The following is a 25,002-nucleotide window of genomic DNA, read 5'->3' as shown; positions in this document are numbered from 1 at the left end:
CGGCAAAAAAGGGTCAAGCGCCCATCTCTGTTCTTTTGGGCCACTCACCTTGCTTTTCCCACAACAAATGCAGTTGTCTTATCGGCCACAGAGGGCAGTCATGGTGCACTGCTCTCCTCCACTTTGCCCCACAGTGGGGAGAAAAAGTTGGATATTCCAAATAATCCCTCTTAATTCGCTTTTGCACTTAATTTCCTTATCTTTGATTGTTTTTGTTTTTGCAATTGTTTGTGATAGCTGATCAGGTTGGCTCATTGTCCATTGAATGAGATTTTGTCAGGCTGACCCCTTAGGGACTATAGGTGTGACATGTTAACCCTTGACAAAGCCAGGCAGAGTCCGTGTTTAAGCTTCCAATAAAAATCTCTGAAGTGCTGTAGCAAAACTGGATTAAAGACTGATGGGGAAGTAGAAGAACCTCAAACGACCTTGTGAGCCCCAATCATGGCTGCTCATAAGTGGCTGTTACAATAGAAGGTGGATGGAAGGCTAAATTCACAAAATTGTGTGACTTCTGAATGTAAGACTGAGAAGGACCAATTGCAATTCAGGAAGATGAAAGTCATCCCGGTAATGGAGTACTGCTCAGTGGTGCTGTGTACTGCACTGCCTCTGCACCCCTGCGTGCTTGAGTCTGTGTGACTAAATGCATGAGAGAGTGTCAGAGACGGAGAAAGTGAGTGAGAGGGAGAGGGAGAAAGGGGGCGTGTTGATGTGTGTGCTCTGCTGCACAACTGTGGTAGTGTGAGCTGAATGATGCTGGATGGCTGGCTCTCTCCCTCTCTACTCTTCCTCTCTCTCTCTCACTCTCTCGCTCTCTCCGTATCTCTCTCTCCGTGCACTGCCTGGCTGTGCTTCTTGCTGCCGTGCACTGATGAACCATTTTATGCTACAGAGCTGCCATAGACATCATTTTGTTGCTTGTGTCTCTGTCCTTGGAGCCCTGTGGGAAGCACCTGCCTCGGCACTGGTCATATAAGTGCTGCTGCTAAGGTATGGCACCGTTTACCATCTGCTGTCAAGCCGTGTTTTTTTTTCTTTCTACAATCCAGGGTTGTGTTTCGCTTGCTGTGCTGCAGAATCGCAGATTTGCTGCACACTCTTAAAGGTTAAGATCATTGAAATTACTCTTCTGCCTTTCACTTGGCTGTCCAACATTACAATATGCCTGTTTTTCTGTATAAACCAGGTTTGCTGAAGTAGATCTAGAGGACATTGTATTTCATTTGTATGCAATATGGATTTGGTTATTCTATTTGTGATCCTTCTTATTAAAATTATGATGCCGTGGCGTTAAAATAGTACTTGGCTGTATTTATGTCCATAGATGCTCTAACATGATTTGGGGGGGCGGTGGGTGGGGGGGTTAGCGCCAGCTCCAGTTGAGACCGCCTCGCCTGCCAAGAGGCATTCTCTCTTAAGTCTAAAGAGAAGTTGCATTAATAAATTGAAGCTATACATTTTAACTTGTCAAATCAATGGTGCAAACCAGAAGAACATGATTGAATCCAGAATTCTCAGGTTACTCATGTTGTTTGTGGGTCACAAAAACAGGTTATTGAGTGTTTGTGTTGCTTATAATTTCACACTGTAGGTTGCAGAGAATCACCGGGGAGAAGTGCGCTTATGAATGTTGTAATTATTAGATTTGTGCACGGTCAGCATTTTGCCACAACATAAAACTATGGAGGACAGCCACAAGAGAATCTGAGTAGTAGGAGTACACAGATGTGGATTACGATGAGAGAATGCTGTTATTTGTGTGCATGTTGGCAGATATACTGTAGGTGGTTCTGCAACCCAATGTCATGCATACGAACACTTTACACAATTCATGCTTGTCAGTCTGGACATATACCTGAAATATGATCACGTTTTCTGATGACAGCCTCCCATTCAGACTGCAGCTCCTCCTGCCCACCTTGACAAGCACACATGCTCATTCATCATCTCGCAGGTTATCCCCGAGCTGCTAGCAAGTGGCTTTTATCATCCCTGTGCAAAGGAAAGATGTTCATATTTTTAACTCTTACAATGAAACAAGTTGAATAAGGTGCTGTTGGTGTGGAAAAAGAGCCTTGAATGGAGTGTGTGGATGGAAGGAAGCATATATCGGTGCAATGTGTTAAATTCAGAAAGCTGGCTCAAGGTTTTTTTTTATCCATACAGCTAGTGTTTGTGAGTGTGTGTTTTTTTGTTTTGTTTTCTCTTTGTGTTTTTTACACATTCTCAGGGCATTGAATCGATCGCAACTGGATTGTTTGGTTTGACGTTTTACGTCTCATTCAAGTAGGTTTCATCTGTGGAAGCAACAAGGCACGGTTAGGACTGCACCAAAGTTGGTGTGGCAAACCCAACTATTTATGCTCCAAATTAGAGGCAAGCCCCAACCACGAATGGTATCATTCTTTTGAAATGCAAAACAACGTTAAGATGGCTTACAGAGAGGCCCCTGTCTGTCAATAAGTTGTTGGGTGGTAACTCCCTCGTTAATATTCCATTCAGTTGAAAAAATATAGTGGAGCTGAATCTACAGTCACGGGAGCCTGTATTTTTGTTGTCTTTTAGAGGCAAAATTATTCAGCCTCTTTGGGATGGATGAGAGGATGGCATTGCATGTGGCCACCTCCTCTGTATGGAGTCTGGGGAGTCCGGACTTTGGGGTCTACCAGTCTTTGTCTCAGGGTGTTGCCAGGTTAGAAATATACTGGAATGTTGTGTTGGTTGAAAATCCTTCTGAGTTTGTCAGATTGACACGTGGTGCATAGGGAATGACAACATTGTTGCATCTGTCATTTTTTTCGTTCTCATCCATCTTGCTCTTGTCCTTTCTGCAGGTAGATCTACCTTTCATAAATGACCGGCTAGGGTAATCACAGGTTTTAAGGGCCTCAGTCACATGCCTATGCTCCTTTTCTTTGGGCTGCGGGATGGTTGGCACATTATCAGCTCAGTTGTTGGGTTTCGATAACGCCCAGTTCGTCTTCCACTGGGTCGTGTGAGTCAAAGAGTCTGTACTGGTCAGTGACTATGTTTACATGCAGTCAATATTCAGGTCATGGTCAAAATTCTGGTTTCTGAAACATTCAGGAAAACCAGTTTACATGCGTGAGCGGAGGGACTTACTCCTGTATACGTGGGAATTGTGATCAGTTGGAATATCCCGATCTAAACAAGCGACGTTCAGATAACATCATGACGTAATTTCCACTTTTTACTTTCTACCATCAATAAAACATATTATATGCTTGTCACTCACCAAAGGCAAAAAGTAATCAGTTTCCTTCCCGCTCCAAAAGTGTGGTTCTGTGCCTTCTCAGTTTCACCATGTTTGTTTACCTCAGCTTGTGTATACCCGGCGAGTTGGGCGCCAGATGCACAAACTAAAATACACATGTCTATGTGTCATTTTCGCCGTAGAGACAAAAAAATTACATGATAATGCCGTGGAGAAAGTAAAGTACAATGCCCGGCGGCGCTACAACGAATGTCGTATTTTCCGGACTATAATCCGCTACTTTTTTCCTAGGTCTTGAACCATGCGGCTTATATAAAGGTGCGGCTATTCTGTGGATTTTTCTTCCACCGCTAGGGGTGGTCCAACCGGAATTACAATACAATACAATACAATTGCTATTAAGAGGATGTGACTGCAGGTGGAGAAGTATAACAGGTGAGGACGCTATGCACTAGGTTAAGCACTAGGCGTTGCATTGGGTGGTATGTGGAAGTAGAGCAGTAAAAGGACGTTAATTGACAAACTGGAATGACAGCGGGCAGTGAAATGAAGATAAGTACTTTATTTTCTCTTGGTTCTGTTCTGTTTAAATGAGCAAAGTTGCTGCTATGTTAAAAGGCACTTGTAGGAACTAATCTGTTCAGGTACATACATGTATATTTACAGTTCAAAATCGTTCTGTAAATGCAGTAAATATGTAATGCATCTTTATGACCAAATATTCGGGTTGGAAAAGGGGTAACTCGATAAGAGTATATTTTTGTTTTTGCGCGTGTTTACATGGCCTCTCAAGACCCAAATATTACTTATATTTGGGTTTTGAAAGGGGTATTGACTGCATATAAACATAGTCGGTGTGTGTGGGTTTTATGTAAACCATAACATGAAGGCTCCTGTCATCTCCGATGTTGACATCACAGTCCAAAAAAGGCAATGAATTGACATCTTCATGTGTGAACCTGATGTTATTATCCACTGTGGTAATGTCTCAGTGAAGGCTTGCACTTCTTGGCTTTGGGCTTTAACACGTGTCACCCACATATCCATGCCATTTACTTGGAAATTTGGAAATAAATATGCTTGTAATGTGTAATATTTAATTGTGCATTAACAACCATAATTTCTTCAGGTTCATTAACTATTATTATTATACACTTAGTAATTTGATAGATTGGGAGTTTTTTTGCTCAGACATACAGTATTTGTTTGTGTAAAGAGAAGTTCTCTTACCTTGCTAACAGTTTTGGCTGTCAACAGTCGAGCCTCTGTCAGAATTGTCAATGCTTCCTGTTGTGAGATGAAGCCCTCTCACGTGCAACGTGATATCACAAAAGCAAAGAACAGCACAATGTCCCGGATATGCGCCAATGTTTACCGAATGTGTCAGAGGCGAGAGCGTCGTGAAATGGCGACATTGCGAAAAAGACTTGTTTTGGAAAGAACGTCTTGCCGTATGGGGAACCCAGTTTTATTAATAACATAATATTTGATAAGACATATTTTTGTTTATTGTATTTTAGATTTTTTTTTTTTTTTACGGCTGTTTGGTTGTTACTTGCCCTGACCCGTTTTGGGACAAATCCACTTGTGGGGCCATCGTGATTCTTGATGAGCAGTTAAAATTAGGTCATTATTTTAAATTTGTTACATTAGATGCTTAAATACCATATTTAAATAAAAAGACAACTTTTCCATAGCACCTAGATACTGGTAAACATCTAGACAATGTGACAAATGTTTATAATCTTGCATGTATCTGTGTATAATACTCCTCCTAGATTTGGAATTATTTATTTTGGAAAAAAAAATCATGTGTTATTCTAGAAAAATAACGGTAAGTGAAGGTTACATTTTATTTTATTTATCACATATTATAATACAGGCGGGATTTAATGGAATAGGGTCAATGTCGTTGCACATCCATTGTACATTTGTGCATAATTCTCATTTGGTTTCATTCCAAATGCACTACTGTACATATGTAGCCAATGCAAAACGATGCATTAAAACCATCTTCCTGTTATTGGAGAGCTCCGAGTAGAAAGAGAAGGGCTGAACATGGCGGATCAGTGGATGTTGTATCTGTGTGTGTGTGTGTGTGTGTATGGGTTGTGGCTGAGTGTGGTCTTAAGTGACTGAAGCTTGGTCGTAGTAACAGCTGGAACACTGCTGCTGCTGGCGCCAGAATGTGGTCTCGTTAAGGCACGTGACCCACAGTGTGAGGCTTTAGTGATATGAGCAGCAGGGCCAGCGCACAATGTTACATAACACTATCTTCACTGAGAAATGACTCCAGAGATGCCTTCTGTAAGGCTCCATGACAGCAGAGTGAAAGTGCATTATCATCGTTAGCAGCCATGTCACTTCGACGGATTGTTGGATTGCCCCATGCATGACAACGTAAGCAAGGCTTTAACACTAGCACAATAAGCCTTGGTTTGCAATGCCTCTATCTTTTACGCAAACCCATTTTAACATAATTGTACATGTTTCTTCATCCATGCACCCTTAGCATCCATCCTTTCAACACAACAGATAAATGCATGTTTGTTTACACTGAGTGCATGTTTGTTTTGCACAAATGCTGCTCAAGCTCAAGCGTAGTGCAAATTGATATCATGTGCCAGGTGTCATGTCTGCAGTCTGTCTGACGTTCAGGACGGACTGGGTACTGACTGTGCCAGAGGTCACCTCAGGGATCTGAGGACATTCATAATTGATGTTTCTGGAGTTGATTAGGCCTGCTCATTCCCTCAGATGGACAACACTGATTGGAGAGTTGATGGGGTAGTGAGAGAGATGCTGCCATTGTAATTGTTTAGATATGTCAGAATAATCAATTTAACGGGTTTGCTATAAGAAGAAATTACTGACTTTTACAAAGCTCATATGTGTATGTTGGTGCATGTTAAATGAACAACAGTACTTAAAATAAAAATAACAAATGGGAAGAAATTATGATTTTTTTTCTCTCATTTGCACAACAGCTTCCACCGTTCTGAAAATTATTTATACAAATCTAGGAGTCGGTCTGTGGACCAATCCATTTTTTAGTTCATCCTAAAGGCGGTTGAGGTCTGTGCTCTCAATATTTTCTGTACCAAAATATAAAAACTGTGCCTGAGGTAGTTTTTTTTGCACTGAGGTGCAGTCCATCTAGAACCGCAATGGGTGTTCCCCACGTGTTTCCACAATGTTGAAACATGGGATATTTCCAAATTTCCAAATGAAGTATTAGGATTGAGAACATTAAAATTTTGAACTCTAAATATACATGTATGTATGTATCTGAACAGATTCTTTCCTAACAGTGCCTTTTAACATGGCAGCAACTTTGCTGATTAAAACGGAACAGAACTACGAACTTCTTCGTGTGGGTTCTGTTGGATTTTGACCCACATTTAATAACTGAACACACTCCAGTTTATCAGTTAATGTCCACCTTTTATTGCTCTACTTCCACATACCAACTAATGCATAACCTAGTGCATAGCTCCCTCGTCTGTTGAACTCCTTCACCTGCAGTCACATCCTGTTAATGGTGTCATCAATACATAACAGGTTCCATGATGAAGGGGCGAGGTTTTGAAAATAATTAACTGTAATTTGTCGTCCGTGTTCTATCTGCTAAAGAAAAAGTAGGGTATTCTTCTTTGCATTGATTTGTTATTCTAATTCCGTTTAGAGCACCCCTAGCGGTGGAAGAAAAATCCACAGAATAGCTGCACCTTTATATAAGTTCAAAACCTTGGAAAAAAGCAGCGGTTTATAGTCCGGAAATACGGTAATTGCGTGCACTGCTGGCAATAGGTGTCAAAGAGGGGAGACTACCTTATTTAAAAGAGGGGTTTGTGCTTAAGTAGCTTTGACCAAGGAACATTTGGGAGAGCACTGCAAGAACAAAATTAAGTTTGTAGAGATGCAATTGTTAGATGTTAGCGGAAGAGGCAAGAAATATTACTGAGAAATACTTTGCTTCGATAAATTAGAGAATGCTAGCAGCAACATAAAAGCCACGTTCTGTTTGATTCACAGTAACTCGCACGGGTAATTGGACGTATCTGCCAATCCTGTGTAACTTTGGGTTTGGAACTTCAGACAGCTAACTAAAACACTATCCTGAGAGAGTACAGCGCCAATTGTCACCATGTGTTGAAATGACCAAGACGCAAAGAAGAGTTGAAAGGAGTTTTGCCTAGGTGATATGGAATGACGCCTTGTTGTGATGGGCTCCAAGTCAGCACTTTATTATTCAGAAACTCCCAAATTGCATTGCTGAATAGCAGGGCTAGGCAATTTACTAAAATGTTCTGGTCCATTTATCGCCTTCCGAATGCAGCCAGGCTACCCTTCCGTCTATCATTATAAACGGGCTTCTGTTTACGTACCCACACCCACCCCCTCCCAGCTGAGCTCTATTTGAAACAAAAGACTCACCGTGGCATGGAAGCCTAAATGTGTCACCTTTTAGGACCCTGAAGCTGTCAAAAAGCCTCGGCCGCGGCCAACCGGAAATGGAAACCTTGCCACGAAAATAGATGATAGACGATGCTTAGTCCGTTTATTTTTTTAAGGTTCTGTCTTTCGTTTATCGCCTACAAAATGGGCGTCCGTCATCGGCGGATAGATGGACCGGTCCTTCACATAAGCGGAATGCCCAACTCTTTTGAATATTAGTGATAGCTCGGCTGGACCGATTATTGGGGCCGATATTTGGCATTTTGGCGATTCGGCATTGGCCTTTTTTTATTAATCCGACGTCCAATATGTGATCAATTAAAAACTGAGTTATTTTGGCTCTGATAGCCACAGCGCATGTCTGTCTACTCAGACTCTCTCCAGCATTGATCCGCCCACAGCACCATCTGATTGGTTGCTCATTCAGTGGGTAACAGCCAATCAGCAGTGAAAGCTTGTTGCCCCGAGAGTTTGCTCTGCCTTTCAAGACTAACACACCGGGAGAGAAGAAAATATTGTGAACAGATGGATGGGTGGATGGATGGTCCAGTGAGCGAAGGTAAATTAAACTCTACAGACATTACCGAAATTGTAATAAATCTCTTCTACAACTCACAACTACTTGTGACGTTACTATGAGCCCATTAATGTTATATAAACACAAGCGAAGCTGCAGCTCTGCTCGACCTAGGTCTCTCTACGCATGCCTGTAGTGTTAATCACTTGAATTTACAGCAATTATAAGTTAGCTTGTGTATTAAATGTGCTCTATAAATAAAGCTACCTCCCCCCACTAGTAGTCAATGGGGAGTGGTTAGCTAGCTTCCAACCAGCCGCTAATTTGCTGAATCAACCGCATGGCTTTGGAGAGAGGTTCGGTTTAACTACTTGAAATAAGGTTGCTGATAACAATGATAGGGATATAAGTACCGGTAAGAAGTCAGTGAAGGGATATAAGTACCGGTAAGAAGTCAGTGAGTGGATGTGTGTGAGTCCCTGTATGTGTCTGTCAGAGGTGGGCATTTTACTAAAGTTTGCTGGTCCGTCTTTTATTATTAATCAGCAGTCTGGGTCAGTCATCTGTCAATCCGTCATTTTTTAAAGCCGAACCAAACTGTAATCGTCTGTCGGTTAATCCATTATGTTCAATTCAGGAAAAAAAAAGTTCCAACAGATGAAAAATCCATCCATCATTTGAACCGATTTGATTAAAATGGTAAATGAAGTGCGCTTTGTATCATAATGTGTCGTCTTGCTGCTCAACCAGCTTTGTACTTTCATACAAGTTTTACTTTAAAGTTTTTCTCACCTTAACCAGAATCCCACGTCACATTGTTGCCAAAGGTACAATCCTGGTGGTTTTCATCTTCTACTTCATCTTCTGTCTTTTTGCGGTTGGCAAACAACATTTGGTGCATTACTGACACCTTCTGAAATAGAGTGTGGGGTGAAATGGAGTGTGGGTGTCGGCAAAATACCATTTCACAACCTCCTAACCCAACTTTTTGCTAAAATAAAAAATAGAAATGTAAAACTCAACTAACATGAACTTCTATGGAAAACTGTATTTGTATTCAAAGCAACTTTATTACTACTTTAGTCATCCTGAGAAACTGATGATTCCTCCTACCTGCTGTACGTATACAGTCAATGCAGTCTGGGTCGCGTTTCCCTCTCTCTTCAGCAAAACAGGCATTTGTCAATAATGGACTGTGACGTCCATTCGGACTTGACCAGGCCATTTATGATTACACAGAAAATCCACTTCCATCTATGTTTAGTCCCTTTTTTTTTTTTTTTTTTTTTTACTTTAAGTTTCCTGTCTATTGTCTAACGTCAGCAAAACGGGCATCCGTCATAGATAGATGGATGTATGGACCAGTCTGTCGGTCAGACGGAATGCCCCCCTCTGGTGTTTGTAAGCCACATTAAAGTTGGTGCAGAAGATAATAGGGAAGCACTGCAAGGGAAAGTCAATAATGGTTGTGCCTGTTTCACCACTTTCTGCCACAGAAGGCCAGTATGACGAAGACGGCTGATGCATATGAAACACACAAGAATAAAGGAACACCCACAACAAGCAGCGGAGAGAAGACATGTTGAGGAGATGTTCACTTCGCTGCTGGCCAGTGGCTGCATTTACGATGTACTTTTTTGTTTTTGAACTTTAAAACAAAGATAATAAGTTATATGTGAAATGTGAAGATTTCTGTTACAGTATATTGAATATTGGGAAAACTTTATTTAATTGGATGTTTTCATTCAACTTTACAAGACATGCTGCTGAGCCTGGGAGCTCTGTGCACTTTTTGTTTGAATTTAAAAAAATAGTTGTCCATTTGAGAAGAACTAAAAAAGTTCACCATATTGCAAATCACAAAAGCTGTTTAATAAACACGTGAACAATCAAAAGCTAGAGTTTTTATTATTATAAAATTTGACGCCAATTTTTTTCCCTTTTTTCTGCATATTGACTCATTCACTGCCAGACATTTTTGGACCCTCTTTTACCCTAAAACCTGAAATAAAAAAAACACATATATAAATACTAAGTTCCTGGGATTGAATGACTGGACTGTGAAAATACAAATAAATATGTCATTGGCAGTGAAAGAGTTAATATTGGCTCAAGTATCGGTTATCAACCTCGTTGACTAATAATAATCAGTATTGGTATCTTCCCTGAAAAAAAATATTGGTCTATCATTACTTTATTGACAACATGTCACACTAACTTCTGTTTCTCACATTTTAAACAAGTTTAAACAAGCGCAAAAGTATTTTTGTCTGGACAATGCTGAGTTAATTCACAACCTCAAGTTGTATTGTTTTTTTTTTCCGCGTCTTCTTACAGGTTGCACTGCATGTCCTCATTTTTGTGCATTGGTTGCCATGTAGTATACTTACTTTGATTCCCTTTGCTCTTTGCTTTTGTAAACCATGCTGATGGGTAACCATGACCTGTGTCTCACACACACCACAAAAACAATACGAGCAGCATCCTCTGACGTCACCGGCTTTGTCCGAGATTCACCCTTCACACTGCCTGTTGGAGGTTAATTGCACTCTTTGATAGCATATTATTGGCAGTCAGGGCTCCACATGTACAACAGGGCAGTTAATACAAGGGAACTTGCTGCTCCAACCCACTTTTAACTTTGGGGATAATTATTGATATCTAATGTGCTCTGGAGTCAATGCTATGTGTTTATGCGTGGGTGTAATTGATCCTAATGTCCTGATGAAGTGGAATTTCACAGTGGATTAGAGGGAAAAGCTGGGCTCTACTGTACTGCATGTGGTGGCTGCTGTTATTCCATTTGCAATGATTTATCTTCGTTAGTGGTGTGATAGGGCATGCTACATTGTTTTATCATAGAAGTCTCTATGGGGTTATTCAAGCCTTCTCCAAATCCACCGCTTCCATGCAGAGTCTTCAAGGGCCAGGGGTGTCAAGTAATTACATGAAAAAAAACAACTTTGACTTCAATAACATAAAAAGGCAGTCAGGGCTCATAAACTGATTTATTATATTTGTTCGCTAAATCGTGTGTATCATAGTGTATAATAAAAATTTAAAGCAACAATGGAATGTAAATATCTGAAGGACGGAATAATTAATTCACTGATATAGAAAGTTGCCTGCCATATTATAAATGGCGTAAAGACCACAAACTAGCCTTTCCTGTTAGAGCACAAAATGGTCTTGCTTGGATCCATTGTAAATGTTTGAGTAGGCCAGCGATGGAGGCATCATTGAAATTTGCACATCAAAATGTCTTCCTCGATCCTCTAGAACTCAGACACTGCAGACAACGTACCACTCGCGTTATAGAATTTAACGAAGTGGGCAAGTTGAGATGGAAACTGTGCTTTCATCGGCTTTGGTGCTTCCACCCATGTCAAAACTCTCTTTTCACTCATCCATGAACAGTCAACTTTAATCAGGCCATTATTTTCATGTTCAAATAGAAAAGGCACTAGCAGCATTTAACACCATTTTTAAAGATACTTGGCACTCGGCGACTCTTATCCGGTGGCTTTTCGCAATGCAAGCAGCAAGAACAATGGCACAAAGTTCAATGCCCGTGTTGTGTCTTTCTCCACAAAATGAAAAGCAGTACAGGTAAAACGTTGAAGTGGTAGTCTTTTCAAACAAAGATTCTCAGTCCATTTATATCTGTGATTCTCATCCCCGACAAAGCGCTGGAAACTAATGTTTATCACAACAACATTATCTCATCCTCGTCCGGGCAGCCAGTTCAAAACATTGCTCTTGTAGTCACAGATTGAACTTCTTCTATTTGTTTGGACAACCGCCAACAGCGCAACAAGTTCCCAAGCCACGCAAGATATTTTTCAATGCAATGGGGGCTTATGATTGCTTTGAAAAGGGGGTGAAAAAAAAAACGTTCAACTAAACCGCTCTCTAACAAATAGTAAAATTCTTCCTTAAAGTCTCTTACCGGACATCGCTCACATAATCGTTTCCCCATGAGAGCCCTCAGGAATAAGGTGGATAGGAGCCGGACTGTCTACATTTGCACGATGGTTGAGGAGGATGGTGTCAGGACTCTTAACACCATAATTTTGTTTTGGTAGATTTCTAGATTAAATAGCACCAGATACTACAGTTAAGAACCCCTGAGCACATATGATGAAGTTTGAGGGGCTCAAAAGGAATGCAGAGCTTTAGGAATCGTGCCTTGTGGCGAGCTCCATGACAGGACGGACACAGATGCCTGTTTGTGTTAAGAAGGTTACGGCACTGCCTTCTGCTATGAGAGACAAACACTAATTGCCCATTGGCCCTGAGTTGGTCATGTACAGCTGGGGACATGCACCTAAAAATATCTTTGCTCGTTCCCATAAGTGGCGGGCACATGCAGCAACACTGCATTAATAGTCATTACTAATGGATGGCATGGACGAAAAAGGTTATTTTCTGGTCCTCTATGCCAGGAAAGAGACCAAAGTCACACCAGCAGGGGTTGTACAGGAAGCTCAGACTAGCTGCAGAACCACCCTCCGGGTGGTGGTGGCGTTGTCACATGGTAGCAGCCGAGCAAGTAACATGACATCTTTTTGTTTTGTTTGTGGCCCAGCAGTTTCCATGTTTGCTACGTCAAGACTTTAGCTCCATGCAGAGTTGGCCCGCCACGCTTGAGTTGTGTTACACCTCTGCCACTATGGCACAAACAATGCATGTTCCACCTCACTGGAGTTGTGAATAATTGAAACGTTGCATTATTATTATACCAACATGCTAATAATACAGATGTTACATCAGCATTTCTGGATAAGTGGCACAATATGGGGATAGAATGTTCCTGTTTGGATTGCGTTGAGATTAAATTGGAATTGTGTGCGCATGTGTGATTAAAAATGGAGAGAAAACTGCTCTGTGCAGCATGATGTAAACAAGGTAGCCATCCATTATCCCAATTAACTGATGTCTTATGACATACACAAATAACAAGCAGAAAAAAAGTGACAGTTTTTTTCCGTGTTAAGTAAAATGTTTCAGTAATTTGCTTCCAGACTTGTAAAAGTGAACTTTTAACTGTTTTCAGGAGAGACACATCAGTCTTTCTAGGCAGTCCTTGAAAACATCAATGAAGGAATGTTTGCATGAGTGTGGCTGTTAGATGTGTTTGTCCTCTCAGACCACCTGCTGGCTCTTAGCAAACACTCACCTACGCATTTTTTTTCATCATCAGTGGGATGTTGCAGCAGCAGTGAACTTTTACTGTATTTGAATTCAAGCAAGAACAAACATGTTAGGGAAATAACAAATGTACCTTGTCAGTGATAAGCAGCCTAAGAATAAAGAAATGTATTTCCTGAGAATATACAAATGAACTATTGATTTATTTTCAACTTTGTCCCCTTTTTCCCCACTCCTGGTCCAGCTAAGAAATGAGGTGGTGCCACTGCAGCTTCCCAGTGTACAGCGTTTGGACAACCTTTGTCTTCTAGAGAAGAACCGTGCAGCCCTGAGCTTCAACCCTGAGACCCTGAGCAGCCAAAGGCTAAAGCAGAGCTTACTGGTGAGCTCACTTTATGAGAGGTTGATACAAGCTTGTTGATGCCGGGCTGGACAAGGGTCCATCCTAGGGGAAATGTTGACACAACAAAAATAGAAATGTAATAACTGTTTTTGCTTCACTTTTTAAAGTTTTGACGCACAAAAATGATAATTAAAGATCATGATTATTACACAGGTGTGTCCTGACATGGTCACCATAAAAGGAATCAATGACACGCAGGGGGTGGTTTGCTGCTGTATTACCAAAGTGCTATACACAGCAAACGTAAATATTGTACTTCAAATACGGAAGCAGTTGCGTTATAGCGCAATTGTTGTTAAGTGATTGCTGCTTCTGCAATCTTATACATTTATTTCCACATAATGTTCCCTGCGCAGTCAAGCGTCAACAAGCTGTTTTCGTTTAGATTTTTCCATCCTTTTGTTGTGTGTTGACTTATGTACAGTCACACCTTCATGATCCCATCTTGGGTTTGTTTAATGATTTGATCTTAAATCTGGTCTAAAATCTACTTAGTCTACTTAGTGTCATGTTTGAAATTAATTGGGCTTCGTATTGTCTCATTTTGCCATGATCATGGATATTGATTTGTATACAAGGGAAATACTCCTGCTTTAGCCTCAGAAAATCCAAACATGAATTTAATTAGAACTTGTTTTACACGGTGAAAACTGCATGTAATGGTCATGTAGTAGTACATGAGCTGTATACCGATTCGATTCTCAACACCTAACTGATCAATCTTCTCAAGCCTGGATATTTGTCCGGCAACAAAAAAAAAAGAAAACTGTGACAAACAAATTATGTAAGGGACTTGCTGTGGACACCATGGTGGGAGGAGCTTCAAGATAACTACTGTGCACGATGTGAACACTGCAAGACCAATCATAGAAAGTGCATCATTATTGATGGAAAAATAGAATTGGAAAAACAGTGAGCTTTATTTCTTTTGATAGTACTCTCTGTCACTATATTCTTATGCAGTATCGGTTGAAAATGTATCGGTGAAAATTTTTGCCCGAATTCTAACATTGTGACATCGTGGTGTTGATTTGAATGGGACGTCAGTGGCCATGTTGTTGAAGGGCAATGGACAGTAAACAGAAACAACATGTCCTTGTCCTCATCAGGCTTTGTTCAGGCTGCTTGCAATTCTCTCGGGTTCCTTGATGTCTGTGCTTCAATATGAATGAGCAGAATCGATTAGACCCCAGGGTAATACTTGCAAAGTGGTGTATGTAATGTATGCTTGTGTTTTTGTCTACTTCTCGTGCTGCGATAATATGAATCTGTTTACACTCATTGTTGGGACAAAAAGAGAGTTGCCAGAATGGAACTAATTACTTTGGTTTTAAGGTAGTGTCACAATAATGATGACCCCCTGCATATATGGAAAAACAACTGTATGTGTGAGCATTTTTTTCCTTCCCAGTTCTATTTCTAAGAATGCATGTGAAAGAGACATTACCACTATAAGGCTCACACCTCCATCGATGTTATCCTTGTATGTTTTCCCCTGGTTCTCAGCCCAAGTTAGGCTTTAGAAACGCATTTTCTGCAAGACTTTCACAAGTGTCAAAGCCCGATATTTGAAACTTTTACAGTGTAGCCATCTTGCGTTGCACCAGCTGTGGCTTGTATGGGTGTGAGCTTAGCACCACTCACTGTGACTGTTGGCAAAAAAGAGGCTGGTGTGAGTTTTATTTATAAATTCTCCACCTGCTTGTTATATAACTACTTGATGATTAGCTTGTCAACGTTTTGTCAGGCCTCATCTGCATCTCTTTCATGGACTAATCTGAATCATATGAGCCGTGGTATGATTTAAAACCACAACTATGAACTCATTCATTTCACAAAAGACATTTTTCCTTTATTTTCCTCACCTACGGCATATCGCCATAGAAAGAACAGGCAACTCCAGTGACAAAGGCATGAATAAATAAGTGAGGTTAATAATGTAGTGTATTACATCACACCTACGTATGTAAGCAGCAGAGGGACAGACTGGATGCTTAGTAAGTGCTTTGCACTTCACTGATACATCTTTACCTTGCAGTGTTAAGATACAACTATTATGGAATGATGGACTATGTAGGTATCATGGGCATCAGCAAATTTTGATTCAGTTTATTCACATTTTTAGTTTTAGTCATTTCTTTTAGTCATTCAATCATTTATCATTTAAATTGCTTTCCTTTCAGTCTCGTTTTAGTTGATGAAATGGCAGAGGGTTTTAGTTAACAAAAACTACAGTAGATTTAGTCAACTAAAATAAAAAGGGTGTAAGTGGTAATATATAAACTTTCCCTTCAGCTTCGGAAAGCCAATACTTTCACCTAGATCAGAAGTTCTCAAAGTGTGGTACTTGTACCACCATATGTGGGTTCCCTCTACGGTTTTCAAATGTGAACAACAACAACAAAAAATCGCTGAATTAAATGCATAATGTTAAGGTGTCTTAATTAAGGTTTTTAAATCCATGATAGTACATTTGTAAAATTAATTATTTTATATTTACTTAAGTGCAATACATTTGCAATTAATCTTTTAGAACTGTTTTCAAGTATTGTTAGGTATAGTTCATCTTTTTATCTGTAATACACCACATAACCACAGTGTTATTGTTCAAACTGTGGATCCCTTGCCAAATTTTTGAAACTTAGGCCTAGTATACTTCTGTATTTTAATGCTGGCAATGGTTATAATGGTGGCACTTGGAGAGCAAAGTATTTTTTTTTTAGGTGGTACTGGGTGTAACATTTGTAATTACTGACCTAGATTAGAAGAAAACCCAATACATGTGTTAATATAATAAGCTTTAGTGTCTGGCACTGTGACACAGATGTGCCCCGTGAACTTTGATCTCTTGTACATAATGTGCATATGAGCCCTCAATCCACAGAGTGATTTATCAGAGCCTTAATTGAAAGCAAATGCAGAGAAGTATTAGCAAAAGCACAGGACTAGCAGATTTATTTATGCAAAGTGAACTTTAAATTTTTTTATTTTTAATTACTTTACATGCTCACCTGTGCATGAATTTCAAGATGACTGGACTGTAACTATCTCTTCAAATTGGTTGTGTTTCTGAACACACATTTCAGGTCCCATCTCAATCTGGCTATGTAACTTCCTTCACCACATCGTTCTGATTGGTTCTCGTCAACACTTCCCGCCTCTTCCAAAAAACGTAGTTCTGATTGGATCTTGTATGCAGAACGGTGTAGGACTGGTTAGAATGTCCGCGTTACGTGCAGAGGTCGTGGGATTCCTGTGTGGAGTTTGCATGTTTTCCCTGTGCTTGCGTGGATTTTCTCCAAGTACTCTGGTTTCCTCCCTCATTCCAAAAATGTGCATGGTAGTTTGATTGAATACCTTAAATTGTCCCGAGGTGTGACTGTGAGTGTGAATTGTTGTGCGATTGGCTGGCAACCAATTCATTTTTTTATTCATTGACAAAACTGTCAATTCAAATCGTCATAGGCATAGTCCTCACAGACAATTTTTTATTTAGCTATAGTCTCATTTTAGTTCGAAAAAAGGTTGTTGACTGTAACTCATGACGAACATTTTTTGTCAACAAAACCAACACTGTTTGTCATAACAATACCGTAATCCGATTGAATGCTCCTCGAGATGAAACTGAAGTAACCTGATTGGATGACTGGAAGTACTATAATGTTCTGGTATTGCAGGGACGGCTCCAGGATTTTTTCTCTTCCGGGGCTAAAGGGGGGCTGGGCCGATACATAGGGGTTGCTGAGAAAATCATTGATAATTATATTTTAGAGTATCAAATAAAATCCTGGAGGGGCTTAACGTATTTCTGACAGAGCTATAATCCTCCATAGCCCCGGTGTAGCGCCATCCCTGTGGCATTGTCATGCCATTATTGCCGCATCGTTTCTTCTTGCCCTTAATTAGCCACGGTCAAGCTCCACGGTGTGAATTTAGACTGAAATATGGTAGGTTAAAACTAAATAATGGTAATGGAATAATGGTGGAACACAATTTTAACACCCCCCCACACACGCGCACACCCCCACCCACCCACCCACACCCACACCCACACACACACACACACGCGCACCCCCCCGCCCCACACACACACCCACACACACTCACAAGTATTAGTTTGAGAGGATTAGCATTGAGGTTTTTCTGATTGAAGTACTGTATTGTCCCAAGAAAGCTATACCCCTGTACAGTGTACCTTTTGGTGTTGCTTAGTATCTTTTGGATAGCGTAATGCATCTTGCTGTGCTGTTATGTTCGTGTTTTTTCGTCTCCTCAGTCAGCAGGGAAATGGGCTGCTCAAAACAGCAGTATTGAGGAGGGGGTGGATGGGTTGGAGGTGATGTTATTAGTTCCCTGAAGTGGAAAAATAGATGATTATGGACTCTGAAAAACTGGGGTACTGTCAGTAATTACCAATATTGCATAGTCCTACGTACTGGAGGACTGAGTGAAGTGGTAATGAAAAACTGACAGAGCATGAAGCTCGTCTTCAGCAAGCACCATTAGCCTGCAGCTCTGTTGTTCTATGATGGAGATGCAGTCATCAAAACGGAGACAACCTTGTAAAGGTCTCCTCCTACACGGCTGTCTGTACCATTTACATGAAGTCTATGTTGTCTACTATTTACAGTATGTATACCTCTGGTATCACTTTAATGGTCTTAACTGAGAAAGTTTTGTGTCCAACGTGACCCTTTGTTACCTACAGATAGTTGTTGAGAAAAATAAAAGATGTTATTCTGGAAAACTGTAGAGGTTTGCAAGATAAAATAGTTGAAGTACCCATTAATCATTCAATCTTACACCACCTGGCCATTCCAATGTGCAGAACGAACGCAACACAATTACATATTGAAACTGTGTAAGAAAATGGGGCGGCACGGTGGTCGACTGGTTAGCACGTCCGCCTCACAGTTCAGAGGTCGTGGGTTCGATCCCGGCTCCGGCCTCCCTGTGTGGAGTTTGCATGTTCTCCCCGTGCCTGCGTGGGTTTTCTCCGGGTACTCCGGTTTCCTCCCACATTCCAAAAACATGCATGGTAAGTTGATTGGACTGTCTAAATTGCCCCTAGGTGTGATTGTGAGTGTGGATGGTTGTCTCTGTGTGCCCTGCGATTGGCTGGCAACCAATTCAGGGTGTCCCCCGCCTACTGCCCGAAGACAGCTGGGATAGGCTCCAGTACGCCCGCGACCCTTGTGAGGAGAAGCGGTTTCGATAATGGATGGATGTAAGAAAATGTCGTCGTGTGTCACAAGAAGGCAAGCTTAGTTATCACTGTATTTACTATTACTTAATGTCATTTGATTGTTTCATATCTATTGCCTAGAAGTGTTTTTCACAGAGCTGGGCATTACGCCTGTGTAACGGACCGATCCGCCTATTCGTCTATGACGGACGCCCATTTTGTAGCCGATAAACAATAGACGGAAAACCTGAAAAAAATAGTCGGACCAAGCATAGTCGGAAGCCCATTTTGTTCCGTCTATGTAATCGGCTGAGGTAGCATTGGCTAGAGACATTCCAACTCACATGTAGATTGGGATTACATGACCACCATAGGACCTGAACTGTTCTCCGTCATAAACTTCCCCCGTATCATTAATATCTTCCTGACATTTTCAAAACAGCAATGTTGCTGTTCCAGACAGAAAATACGATGAAGAAGGAATACACTTTTAGAAGTTAAATTGGCAGACTGGAGTTGATGAACACAGAAGTGTTTACTTTTCATCCAGCTCATTTACAAAGTGAGAATATTTACTGCAATGTGATGACTGATGACTACCGGTATTCCAGTCACTACATCTTCTCTTCTTCTCTGCTTGTCTCCTCTCACACTTTTCACTAAAGAAGTGTCCAATTATCGTTCGGCCTCTTGAACATGTCACTTGCTGCAGCTACGATGTCAAAGAGGCAGAATTTAAAAAGGATGTGAACAATTCCTCCCTGGTTAACTTCTACCCTCATAGCTATTCATGTAAGAGAGCAGGTCAACAGTCGAACCTGCGGATTTAGTTAGACCACACTTGGTTTGGTGGTGTGAATCATCACAGAGACACATTTTAGTAATGATCATAAATATGAACGAGCCAGACAGGGAAAATCTGTCATTCTCAGGCTAAACAGTGTCTAGACGGTGTCAGGTCTTAAATGTTCTTCTGAACAAACACAACTCGAGTTAACGTTATCTCATCTCTTCTTTTGTACGCTAGCATAATTGCCCAGATTAATAATTTATTCGAGTTTATTAATATTCAGAGGTCTAAGCGGGACTATGTAGTTTTCACACAAGGGTTTCTCATCTATCTCTTTTTTACTGAACAGTGGTTTGCTTACAAGATGAACAACTGATTGACATTGTGCAGCAATTCCATCTCATTCATTAATGGATCATAAAATATACCATGTCAATACGTCTGACGTTATGGGGCAGTTAAATTTCCTCGTTTGGGCCATATCCCATGTTTTTGCGTGCACATGTACGTGTCGTACTTATTTATTGATGTGGGAGGTTCTGCTGTGCTGGGGCGACAACCTCATGTTTACATCACTTGTAATGAAATTAAAGCTGTGTGGCACCCGCACTACAGGCATCCACCGATCCACTAATTTAATTACCCCTCTTTATTAATGCTCAAATGTTGCTGACTGACCCAGGGACTCCCCACACGATTCACTCATCTGTCTTTTTTGGTGTGTTTGTTTGTTTAAAGTATCCAATTGATATCAGTCTTCCAGACTTGGTCACAACTTCACAGGAGATTTCCTAATACTTCATCACTAAACAGTAATTTGCCCAAAGGCAAAATCACGTGACAACATTGAATTCCTGGAGGTTTTTAATAACTACTATGCTAAAACACAGAGGTGGGTATTTCATCAGACTGACGGACCGGTCAGTCTATACATCACTGACAGGCGCCCGTTTTGCTGACAATTGACGAATGACGGGACAACTTTGAAAATAGACGGACTGAGGAATGATAGAAGTGGGTTTGCATACATCAATGTAATCATCAGAGCTCGGCATTTTACTAAAATTTTCCGGTTCGTTTATCGCCTATCTTTTTGTCCAGCCGGACCAAATAGTAATCGCCTCTAGGCCGGTCGGCATATCCTTATAATAGCAGTGGAAGCAATGCAGATTTTTTTGCCAATTAATCCTGAAACCTGGTCTTCTCCATTTATTCATTTAATATCACATTATTTTCAGTGTGAAATCTGTGGTTGACCAGCATCCCATAATAGTTGCGGTCCACCTCAGTGATTCCGCTGTACTTCCAACCAAAACACCAAAAAAAATCGTCATAATGACAAGCCGTAAGTGTCCAACAAAATTGGAAAGTTTGCAAGAAAAATGAAGATAATGATGGAATCCGAGCAAAACACCTTGAAGGGACATTGTAGGACGGATGAATAGTCCAATGCAACGTGACATGTTTAGCTATAAAAAACAAGGCCACCCTGCCAACTAGAAATCACACAGACGAGTGGCAGGGAATTAAAAGCATGAACAATGTTCCCCTCAAGGGCAGAAGAACACCCTCCCTCTGGGACTGAGCAGGCTGATGGTGCAGAGTGGCTTACAATAGGGCTGAGACTGCCTCTTTTGTCGAACTTTGACATTATAGAATCAGAGGTCAAACAACTAGGTCCAAAAATTTAGCACAGAGGTGGAAATAATCTAGATTGAACAACTTCTAGTGGAGGTCTCAGCCTATACATTAGTGCTAGCCTTTTTACACTTAGCACTTACACTAAGTTATACGTAGCAGCTTTGTGTCATAATACTTAAAGTAAAGTCAACCCAATCATATTTTTTTCAAGATGTGTTCCCAGCAGGCCCACTAGTTGAAACACAGCATTTTGATTAATTTTGCGTTTGTGGAATATAAATTAAGCAGCAAAATTCACTCGTTTTTAGCCATCTCTGGGGGTGGCCTTTTTGGCTTCTGTCAACTGAAAATGACATCACAACTGCTCACAACGACCAATCGGCTCAGAGATGACTAAAAACGAGTGGATTAACACTTATTGCACAAACGAAAATTAATCAGAATGGTGTCTTTCAACTAGGGGGCTTGCATAGAACATATTCTTGAAAAAAATGCATTTTGGTTGACTTCCGCTTTAAGGAAAAGAAATAGAAGTAGATTAATCTGCCTTTGTTTTAAATTATATTTAAACTTATATTTGCAATACGCTCCTGACCTGTTGCTTCCTTGCTAAAAATCAGTTTATTATGGTAACAGTTATCACTATGAGTAATAGAGGTGATGAGTTTTACACTAGTCATCCCCATCTGCACTTTGTACTTATGACCATTATTTTTTCTTCTCTATAATCAATGTTGCAAAACACATTTGAGGGAGCAGTCAAATTATGCGGTAGACTGATTGACCAAATTAATAAAGAGTTGCAACAAAAAGTATGTATGCAATTCCCTTGGAATTAAAATGTCATCAAGTCCCAATAGACAAACAGTTTCCTTAAAGAAATACTTCACAAACAATTGTAAGGTTCCATGTATGGCTGTCAAAAACGAAACCTTTTAGAATTGATTATGCTTTCAATTATTCCATTGAATAGTCATGTACAAACAAAACAATAAAAAACCAACATGTTAGCTTTTTTGCTTGTAGTTCCGGGCCAGCTCGTAGTCGCACGTCATGCACAAATTCCAGTATAGATGTTTTCTGTCCTAGCTCCCCCAACCTCTGGTTGCAATAATTACATTAAACTTTAATGGTGCCCTTTTTCAGTTTAAAGCAACCCTAAACATTGGCCATCTTTTTTCTTTTTCTGTTTTCCTCACTGGCTGGCAGCAATGTCCCACATCACTGACGTTTTTTTTTTAAATTTTTTTTTAAGAACAAGTCCACGGGCTACTTTCTTTTTCTGTTTTCCTCAGTGGCTGGCAGCAATGTCCCATCACTGATGGTTTTTTAAAAAAAAAAAATTTTTTTAAGAACAAGTCCATGGGCTACTCATGAGAGTGCCTACCTGGTGCCCATGGGGATTACGTTGGTGACACTTGCTGTAAAGCATATTATTATGCTTGACTCAAAAGCACTACAATAAAAATAGTAGTTCCCAGGCTGTTTAATGGCTTTATCACAGGTTTGCAGAATCCGATGTCTTTTGACCTACTTGACTGCATGCGTGATACAATGGGACTAAATCATCTTTTGCCCATACGCAGGATTCCAGAACTAAATCTTTGCCTAATTTCTCAATCTGCAGCCACTGCATTGATCTTATTAACATTTCAATCTGCTACAGGCGGGCTTTGCCGCCTCACACAATGAATGTGCCCTTTTAATAATGTAACCGGTTTTAACAAGATCGTAACGTGTTCATCTGACTTTCATAAGCCTGTTAGCAAAGTGACAAAATCATATGGTGTTATGAGATTCTCTTTGACAGTTCTTTAGTTTTCCATATTAAAATGTATTCTGATTTGTCCAAGTTTGTAGCAGCATGCAGGCAGAGGGAAGATTGAGCTTGTTGCTGTTCTGCCCCCGCATCACTGAAACACGCTGTAGGTTGATCATGGTGGGGGGGGGGGAATTTAGATTGGTCTTCTGGTAACTGATAGTGCTACACTAAACACTCCCCTTCTCCACTGCTTCATCTATAATGTACGTGACTCCACACAGAGCCAGATCCTGAAAATCCAGCTTGTTCTTGGCCCCTGTGACAGCTTCTATAATCCCTTTTTGTCAGATAAGCTGTCATTATTTTTACACTATGATACAGAGTATGTTTCGCCAAAATTAGTCTGACTAACAGAGGGCAAGGCAACCTTTAATTTGAAAGTATTGTATATGTATATATATATATATATATATATATATATATATGGATACATTACGTTGATTTTTGGACTGCTGAGCGATGGTGTTTATGGACATAGTCAGTGCATAAATATTGATTCACTCTCTCTTAGAGATGGACTAATCATACTGTGTATATATAACTTGCGTGCCTGTGCCTTTATCTCCTGATGAAGATGAAGTGATAAAATGATCACCAATTACTTATTTCATTGACTTTAATTACTTGATGAAAAAAAAAAGACAATTATTGAGTGCTTGTGTTGTTTTGACATAATGCAAATCAATTATGATGCCTGTCACTAAAATGTTATGGAGCTAAGATCAGTTTAAAGAGGTGGTTACCAAATGTACTTACAGTGAATCTCTAAAATCAAACACTGTTACTCGTACGATTCAATTTGACCAATAATTTAGGGGAAAAGGTGCCCAAAATTCCTGTGACATTGTACATCATCATTGTACCATATGTCACAAGATCTCAGTTCAGTGAGCATGAAAGGATTATCTCCTTTTATGTTTTAACTTCTTTTTTCTTGTATGATTGTTATCATTATTAATTAGGTTTTGTTTAAGTGTGTTATGCTGCTTGAAAGTTATGGATATAGTTAATGACGTTTTTACGGTCTTTTATGGTGACAGTTTGTTATTTTAAGTATCGGAGCAAAATAGACTGACTGTAGTCCTGAAATGCACCATCCACTACCACAAAAAATAAAAAAGTAAAGGAAAAACAACGGCAGGAGTACAGGAATTCATCCACAGAGGCCCATCTATACCATTCAATTCAATCAATGAACCCCCAAATCTTAATTGTGATTAGTTAACAGGGACAGCACACTTTTTTATGGCAACAAAACAAGGCTGATCTCAAAGCTTGCCAGTTTTCCTCCACATGAATCATATATGTAATACAGTACTTTCTTTGAAATCAATGACTTCAGCCTGAAAATGGTAGAAAGAGCTCACACACACACACACACACACACACACACACAAAAACATTCAGATCAGCATCTGTATCTGCATGGCACTTTTTTTGTATTATGTATTTTATGTGACACCTCCACGTTTTCGACAATGGAGCTATGAAGCACTCACACAGCTAAACAGGAATGCCGCAGAGCTGAACGCAGATGGAAAAAAGACAGGTTGCAGGTCTCTTACCAAATCTTAAAGGACTGCTGGCGTCGTTACCAGAGAAATGTGAAAGAGTCTAAGAGAGACCACTTGTCGAGTCTGTTTCAGGCAAATTGCCAAAATCCACGTGCTTTAAAACAATTGACTCAAGCCCCGTCAACCGACTTGCACGGAATCGTCCCCTGAAATGTGCGATAGATTCATGCAATTTTTCATTGACAAGGTTGCTACAGCTAGGGCTCTTGTTTCGAACACCACA

The 25,002-nt window shown here is 40.3% G+C and overlaps 1 protein-coding gene across 2 annotated transcripts in view; it reads left to right on the top strand.

Moving 5' to 3' along the window:
* rimbp2b (RIMS binding protein 2b) overlaps window positions 1-25,002 on the top strand; it is a 102,200-nt gene that overhangs the window by 8,711 nt on the left and 68,487 nt on the right. For both annotated transcript variants that reach the window (XM_086029817.1, XM_086029816.1), the window contains exon 3: window positions 13,609-13,746. In XM_086029817.1, coding sequence (XP_085885943.1) covers window positions 13,609-13,746 — 138 coding nt within the window. The remainder of the gene's footprint in view (window positions 1-13,608; window positions 13,747-25,002) is intronic.

This window comes from Filicampus tigris, chromosome 5, assembly GCF_054856515.1.
Source record: "Filicampus tigris isolate MCC_2025a chromosome 5, RoL_Ftig_1.0, whole genome shotgun sequence".
Lineage (NCBI taxonomy): Eukaryota > Metazoa > Chordata > Actinopteri > Syngnathiformes > Syngnathidae > Filicampus > Filicampus tigris.
The sequence above is the reverse complement of the archived record's forward strand: the minus strand, read 5'-3'. Positions and strand labels throughout refer to the sequence as shown.